Source organism: Struthio camelus, chromosome 18, assembly GCF_040807025.1.
Source record: "Struthio camelus isolate bStrCam1 chromosome 18, bStrCam1.hap1, whole genome shotgun sequence".
Taxonomy (NCBI): Eukaryota; Metazoa; Chordata; class Aves; order Struthioniformes; family Struthionidae; genus Struthio; species Struthio camelus.
This window is the reverse complement of record NC_090959.1, coordinates 17,340,730-17,349,145: the sequence shown is the minus strand read 5'-3', so window position 1 is coordinate 17,349,145 and position 8,416 is coordinate 17,340,730. Positions and strand designations below refer to the sequence as shown.

At 46.5% G+C, this 8,416-nt stretch overlaps 1 protein-coding gene across 1 annotated transcript; it reads right to left on the bottom strand.

Moving 5' to 3' along the window:
* Positions 1–3,705: 3,705 nt before the first annotated feature.
* On the bottom strand, positions 3,706–6,715 carry NPBWR2 (neuropeptides B and W receptor 2). The gene is made up of 2 exons (XM_009671072.2): positions 6,626–6,715; positions 3,706–6,118 (listed from the first exon to the last, which is right to left on the bottom strand). Exon 2 carries the CDS (start codon positions 5,491–5,493, stop codon positions 4,495–4,497), a length of 999 nt encoding a protein of 332 aa, XP_009669367.2. The 5' UTR covers positions 5,494–6,118; positions 6,626–6,715; the 3' UTR covers positions 3,706–4,494.
* Positions 6,716–8,416: the final 1,701 nt, after the last annotated feature.

The following is an 8,416-nucleotide window of genomic DNA, read 5'->3' as shown; positions in this document are numbered from 1 at the left end:
GCGGCGGCCACTGCCGTGGTAATTTGGGCAGGCTCCGTGCACGGGTGGGAACCCGACCCTGAGAGTGCTCAGGCAAACATGGAGCCAGACAGGATCCCGTCGTACGAGGAGAGGCTGAGAGGGCTGGGCTTGTTTTGCCTGGAGAAGAGAAGGCTCAGGGAATATCTTATCAATGTGTATAAAAAAACAGCTAGGAGGGAATAAAGAAGATGGAGCCAGACTCTTCTTAGTGGTGGCCAGTGACAGGACAAGAGGCATTGGGCACAGACTGAATTAAATTCCATTTAAACACATGAAAAAGCTTTTTTCACTGTAAGGGTGATTGAACAGTCGAACAGATTGCCCAGAGAGGCTGGAGTCTCCATCCTTGGAGATAACTGAAATCCGACCGAGGCGGGTCCTGGGCAAGCTGCTGCAGCTGACCCTGCTTGAGCAGAGGTGTTGGACTAGATGATCTCTAGAGGTGCCTTCCAACCTCGGTGACTCTGTGAGTCTGTGAGATGATGGCCATGGGTTCCTGCAGTGTTCTGTGCATCGCCACCCACATGCAGCACATTAATGCATTAGTTATAGTGAAACAGCAAACACAATCCGAAATAATCATCACACTTGATTCAAAGGGGAAGATTGTCAGTGGCACCATCACGTCTGAAAGAGGGTGGCTTACACTTGAAAGGTACTTTGGTTTTCAGCCTAATAAAATACTTCACCTTTCCTACAGACCTAACACCAAAGAATAGTGGCATCCCAGCTGGTTAGACAATTTGTGTATTAGGTGGCATAATTTGCAGCCAGCTTTCAGCAATCAAAGAGCTTTTTTTCATCTGGGAGCTGAGGAGCCCTTTGCCACCAGGTGGCAACCGTGGTAAAGATGTGGGTACCCACGATGTCCCTGCCCAGTGCAGGCTGGCACACTTGCTCCAGCTTTGCTTGGGCCTGAGGTTATGTGGCCACACAAGAGTTCTGCAATCCCTTATCTGCTGCTGGCACTTCCCTCCCTCCGTGTGAAGGTCAGTGAGGGTCAAAGTGCCCTGCCTTCCAGAATGGGCCACCTGTGTCTTCCCAATGCTGATTTGTAAAGAATGAACAACATTACACCTCTCTGTAATGTTATGTGAAGCACCAAAAAAATCACTGGCTAGTTCTCCATCTGCCAGGTCTTCCCCTTCTCCAAATTCTTTGAATTACTTGGTATCACCTGAGAGCCATTGGCACCCTGTGAGCAGAGCTGATCTCTTCTTTAGTTATCTTCCTGCTCCTCCTCTTGTGACTGCAGCTTGTAGTCCTACACACTTGCAGACCAACACACATGCACGTTCAGGACTGGGTTTGAAACATCCTTGTTTTTCTTGGTAAAGAAGACAGCAGCCAGTGGCTATGTGTCCCAGCTGGTTGCGTAGTTGCAAGGTGCAGCTCATGAGAAATGTGAAATGAGAAATAGCTGAACCATGACATTTGGATCTGGAAATCTTATGGGCAATGAAGACTGGGGGTTTAAGATTCAGGAATTAAGGAGCTGTTTCTGTGCTATGTTCCTCATGAGGCTGGCTGAGACTGGGGATTCAACTCTTGATATTTTTGGCAGGTTAATACTAGAGTTAGCATAAAAAAAAAAAAAGTTCTTGGAGAAATTTCACCTTGAAGAATGCCTTGTCTTTTACTATTCTTCCAAAAATTAACATGTTTAATAGTGAGAAGGCAACAAAAGTGATCTTGTATTCACAAATCTCTTTCAGTTTTCTAAAAAGGAAAAATGAAACAGAAAGTGCCATTTTGATGTATTGAGTGTTGCTAATTTTGATGTTAGGATGCTGAGGGCCCTAATGGACCTTAATTGCCCTGACTGGACTCACCTGTGGCCTCCAACCGCACCCTCTGCCCATTGCTCTAGGAGCCCATTTAAGCCCAGCTATGGGCCCTCCCTCCTTCTCTGAGCTCTGCTACAGGTGTAGACACATGTCTGTCTCTAGTTTTGTCTTGAAGCTTGCCTTCTAGATGAACTCTGGACTGATGTTGCAGCCTTGTCTCCAGCCCTACTTCTGGAAGGACACCAGACCTGTCCTGTGGGTAGCTTGTCTCCTAGATGGACTCAGGTGTGTGCATAGTAGCTTGTGTCTGGTCTGGTCTCTGGCCCTATCTTCTTCTGTTCCTGAGTGGACTCCCCAGGTGGTCTTGGGACCTGGTTAATGACTTGTGTCTGGTGCTGCTGATGGGCCTGGTTACCAGCCCTGTTTCTGCTTGCTGTGCTTGGACCCTGTGGGTCTGTGCGTTGTCAGTGTGGGTGCTACTTGTGCTGGGGTCACCCTTGGCTCCTGGCTTGCTTGTTGTTGTTGTACTCTGCTGGGCCTGATCCTTTAGGACGAGGGCTGGTGCTGGTTAATTTTTCAGAGAGGTAGTGTGTCTGTGTGTGTGGAGCGCCTTTGGCACTATCTGGAAAAATGATTATCTGTGTTTAATTAGATGGTTTGGTGGCTAATGTTGAGCCAAAATAATAGAGCTGTGGCATGTGTGATATTTCTGGCTGCGGTAGATCAGCATTAATAGGTTGGTATTAACCTTGAGAATCCCAAGACCTCAGGGTGTTGCAGTAACCTTCCATTCTTGGCTAAGCGCTGTGGCACTGCTCTGCGGGTGAGACCAGGCTGATTTTTGCAGGGTGGCTGTGGGCCCAGCAGTTAGATGCGGCTCACTCCAGAGGCAGAATGGGCTTAGCCAACAAAGGGATGGATGTGGGCCTTGTCCGTTTATGTTAAACCGGTTCAAGCATACTAGGTTCCGTGATACTACCAGTTCAGATCTTCTTGTATCATTGTGCTACTGCTGGTCTCCTTGCTGATTCCAGGGACCAAGGGAGATGATGTAGCTATGTGTGAGTATTAGGAATTGGTCTTACACGTTCAGAAGGTCTGTGCACAAACCAGGGAGTTGGTCTGAGAACCTTACTGGTTAGGGGCATTCTGGGGTAAGTGTAAAATGTTGTGTGGATAGATACGTACCTGGGATAAGGCACACCTTACTTAGAGCAAGAAGAGAAAGACCTTTAAGGAGTGCAGTCATCACCCTTTCCTCCCTGTGAGGATTGCCCTTCTAGGAATGTATCTCTAGGACTGAATGTGGCAATGGGACCTGTTTGTCTCTGTAGGTGTTTGGTGGTGATGAGGTTTTGTCCCAGTTGTGAAAGCTGGGAAGAGGTCTCATTCCCATCTCATTGTTTATTAATGAGGAAGAGATGTTCTCATTACAGCCTGGGCACAGGCTGGGTGAAGTTGACCCAGATTGCGGCTGATGTTCAGAAAAGCCCCTCACCTAACCCTGTCTTGTTGGAGGATGGTCCCACTGCTGATAAGCTGTGATCTCAACTTCAGCTCTCTGGGCATTGCTCACGGGTGGAACCTTTGTAGGGTGGGATTTCAACAGGTTGATAGTAATTTCTGTGGTTTTCAATATGCTGTTTCTGGTTTCCAGATTCTCTTCCTCTCAGGCCCCAGTTATGTTCGAGTACTTAACTTTGCTTTTAAACAAGGACCTTTATCTGTAAGGCTTTTCAGGGCTTTTCTTGTGGCTTACGAAGCCTTAATTGTATTATAAATTGGCAATATCCTATTTTGCAAGAGGTGAAATGTAACATAGAAGGCAATGATGCAATGACATGGGATAACTAGCATAATAGTTTCCTTCAGTAAAAGGAAGAGCAGACTCTTTTTTCCATAAGCTTTATTTCATCAAACATGTTCAAATATTTTTTGACACTTAACAGAAATGATGCTGTTAAAAATTGCTACTAATGCAAAAAAAAAACAACATAGTTGCTGTAGTATCTGCATGGTGTTTGAGATACAAGTTTTGCTTTTGGTTTAAATTTGAGTTTGTATTAACAGTTCAGGAAAGTGGGACATCCCTCATAATCAAAAATACAACCAAAACACATGTGCATATATGAGGACACGAAAATATTTAGTTTTTTTTCTTCCAAATACTCATTTATCTTCCATTTGGTATGTCTGTTTTCTTAATGCACTATGATGAGCAGTAGTTAACCCTACGCCAAGAAACAATCCTCCCAATAAATCTATTAAGAACTGAAGACTGCATCAACCTCCAAATGCTGATCTTTTTCAATAGCAGTATATGGGAAGAAACCCAGCTTTTCTGTACTGTACAGCAGATGGCAATAAAGGACTGTTATGCAGCAGAAGTACACCTTTGAAAAGGTAGTTTTCTGCCTTTAGTGTGCTTCAGGGTGTGACAAAAATGAGTACAAAAATGCAGCTTTGAGAAGCTGGGAGATGCAGAGGAGGAAAATGCAAAACTTGCAAGTAAGCAGTACAAACCATGTGAATGATAACAATAAAATAAAACAAGCACATACATTACATCTTAAATCAAAGAGAAAGAGCACTTGTGCATTCGTTAGCTATCCCCTCAAGAGTTTACGGAGTTGCCCCTATAAAGGTATGGGGGAGGGGAGGGATCTGTGAGCCCCAATCTGCTGTTCTAAGAAGTTCTGCATTCCAGCATCTTTCGGAAACTTTTTCGAAAGCTGTCATCAAGGAAAGCATACAAGAAAGGATTCAGGCATGAATTGGCATAGCTTAGACTTGTAATGAAGTAGGATATACCAATGACCATGGAGGTCTGGGGCAAGTCAGTGGTCAAAGCCACGATGGTGGCCAAGTGGAAGGGGGTCCAACAGAAGAGGCAGACAGCCAGCACTATGAAGACCATGATAGTGACTTTCTTCTTGGCTTTGTCCAGGGCTTTAGCATTAGAGTTCAAGTGCATGTTCCTTAGCTTGTAGAGCATCATGGTATAGAGGATGCAGATGGTGGATACTGGAATGGCAAAGCCAAGGATGAGGGTATAGATCCTGCTGGCTTTGAACCAGAACCTTTCAGGCTTGGGGAAATTTAGGCCACAACTCTTGATCTCCAGGTCATCTACGTAGACGTTGGCAAAGACGATGAAAGGGAGAACTATGATGGTGACTAGGACCCAGATGCACAAACTGACAATCCTGGCCGCTCGATACGTGCGATGTGGCATCCTCTTGGACCTAACTGTAGCGAGCACTACCAGGTACCTGTCTATGCTCATCACTGTTAGGAAATAAATGCTGGAGAAGATATTGTAGTGGTCTATGGACAAGATGACCTTGCAGAGGACTTCTCCAAAGGGCCAGTAGTGAAGGAGGTGTTCAGCAATATTAATGGGCAAGACAAGTGTGAACAGGTCATCGGCTATGGCGAGGTTCAGGATGAACATGTTTGTCACAGTCTTCATCTTGGGGGCCTTGAGGATCACATAGATGACAGCAGTATTGCCTGTGAGCCCAACTGCGCAGATCACAGAGTAAATCACAGGGAGGACAACATAGAAATCAGGTGCCTGTTCTTGGAAGGTGAGGTTGAACTTTGTGATGCTGTCCAGGTAGCAGCTGTTGCCTGCATTGAAACAGGTGCTGTTCCCATCATCCCACAGAGAGCTGTTTCCCATGCCTGCTTGAGCTGATCACAGGCTACCTTCAGGTGTCACTAAGAGCCTCCTTAGCCTGGCAGGGAGCCTTTCGTCTGTGCTGGCAAGGAGCTGTGCTCTCATTTAGAAGTGAGTTATTTTCAGAGAGTGGGTCCTGAGGCAGCATGGACCGTCTAACTTACCTGTCCTGTTTCCCCACCTTTGCACAAGTTACATTTTTTTAAATGAGCAGGAAAAAGAAGATGACACTATAAGGCTCCAAGCACAAAGCAAATTGGATTATATCTCCCTATATGAGCAGAGGCACTCTTCTCTCTCGGAGCATCCCTTGAGCTGTAGCTGTAGCTGTTCTCTGCTAGGGAAGTCAAGTGGCTCCTGTTCAACCAGCTGCAGCAAGAATCTTTGGTGGGGCTGGCAGGAACGGAGAGGGAAGCTTTCTGCCTGGCAGACTATTTACAGCCCTCAGAGGACTTTAGGGAAGTCTGCTGTTTCACTTGCACAGCACTTGCTTTTCCAAATCAGAGCAGAAGCATTGCAGTATTTAATTAGTGCATTTCTTTGGGTCAGGGGACTTCAGACACTTTTCATGGACCAAGATTTCCCAGACAATGCAGTGGAAGTTTCTGACACGGCTACTCCCTGCTCCCTAGCAAAAGAGGAAGGAAAGAAAAAGCAATGAAGTTCAAGGAGTATTTAAAAATATAAATAAGAATTAAAAAGGCTTAACCCACAATTAAAGTAACTTTTTAACCAAAAGTAGGTTGTGATCTGGTCATTAAGCAGACCATTCCCATGGCAGATTGTAGCAGTGCACAAAACTTGGAGGTAGAAACCTATGGTCTCAAGAGTTCAGGGTTATCCAGCAAAGGAGAAAGTGCCCTGAAAGCAAGTCCACCTTAGAATCACAGCAAGAATTATCCCATCTCCTTATATCTTTCTAGCAGTTGCCACATCTGTCGCTGTTGCCTGTCCCACACTTGCAGGAATTCCTCTGCAGGGAAGCAAGCAAACAGCCAACCAAAACCCCCCGTGAAGATGAAAGTCAGCAAGTGGTCCCCAGACTCTGCAAGGAAGTTTCCCTTCTTGCATTTTGTTGTCACACAGCAATAATAAAGGCAAGAAGTCTGGAGTCAGGGGCTGAAGCTGCTCTTACCTGGGAGAGCGACGGCTCGGCTGCGTCCACCGGCACCTGCGGCTGTGTGCTGCTGAGCCTCTGCTCCAGTCGGAGCTGGAGGAGGGTCTCGGATGCTGACGTTGCCAGTCCTTGCAGTCGTATCACCATGGTGGCTCTGTGTGCGCTTTGCGCATCGGAGCAATTAATGTTTGTTCACACCAGAGAGGGAAAGAGTTGTCTACGCTGGGCTAGTGAAGTAGTGGATAAGCCGGATGCTGGTGAGCAGCTGAGGCACCGGGGCTGCTCTCCCCCGGAGCGAGGGAGATGCTGAACGGCACAGGCAGTGCTCAGGGCTGTCAGGCTGAGGCTGCCTGAATGAGGGATGTGTGAGATGGTGGGAAGGGGAGGTTAAAATGTTTCACTAGGGAATATGGGTGGTTTTTAAACAGGGGAAGATGCCCACATATGTGTGGGGAGGGAATGAGAGGCAGGCACATGTTATAGATCTGGAAAGGAGCAAATAAATAGATGTACCTTGCCAGATCTGCACTGGCTTCAGCTGCTCTGGGGGAGCTGATTTTTCCCAAGCTGGGTCTCCGGTCCAGGCTTGGAAATGCAGCTAAAACCTTCAGGTGCTGCCTCGCCAGAAATGGGAGTCTAGGGAGTGGAGCCCAGCAGAAACACACCCCAGATCAAACAAAACCAGTAATGATATAAGAGCACTTTACCTTCATGTGCCTGTAAAAGGGGGGAGGGAGGGGGAAGAAAAAGCAAATCCAAGGTCCTTTGAATCTCCTTTAGTCTCTTAAATGTAGCATGCAGCTGCAGGTCCCCTGACTTTTGTTTTAAAACCCAGAGAGGGGGAGGAAAAAAAATATGCAAGTATCCACCTGAACTATGCCTTGGTTGTGTGAGGCAGCACGTCTGTGGTAGTGTCATTTCTTAACGAAGCAGGTCAGCTCACTTATGTGAGCCATGTAGCTACGAGCTGTGCTTGACTTTGCCGCTCTTCTGAGGATGTTTACCCTTTTCTGGCAAGATTAGTGTGCTCCAGCAACGGAGTGGGAATAAAACACTCCATTGCACCCAGGGAGGTAACTCCTTCAGGCCATTGGTATAATTGACTTTTCAGCAGACAGGCTTTTTTGTGCTCAGTATACAATTATTGCAGGTATTTTCTGTATCTCAACAGAAAACTGAGCAGCCATTCGGCCTAAGCAAAATGAAACAGAAATTGGAGGGGGTCCAAGAAGATCCGTGGGAATGATAATGAATTGGATGATGTTTTCAGACTAAAGACCCCAAGAGTGCTCTTTCCGCTTCTTTTAGGAAAGCTGACACAGTTTGTGAATAGTTGTACAGGATAATGGGTTTTGATGATAAACTCCTTAGTAGGAAGGCACTTTTCCAGGAATTGGTGTTGTCTTGGACAAAGAGAAAGAAATACTGGAAGATGGAAGATTTCAGGAGAATGCAACATTAAGTTTACTATTCTCAGATGTCGTCTGGGGAAAATATGCAGAAGGGTATGAGGCTTTTGGACTTGCCCGGATCATAATTCAATGCATGCAAGTTGGTGAGGGTAAGGCATCCTGCACTACTGTGGGGGTGAGGGGCGGGTGGAAATGCCACCCATCTGGCTGAATGTACCTGTGCTGTGGGGTTGCTTGGGAGAATCCTAGGGGCAAATTTGGTTGGAGACCCCCACTGGAAGAGCAGATCTCCTACTTTTTTTCTGGCAGTGCGTGGGAGGGTGGCTGTGAGAGCCCCAGTTGCTCAACCAGTGTCTTGTGCAGCCAGTGTATCCTGGAGAGTATGCACTTTGCAACA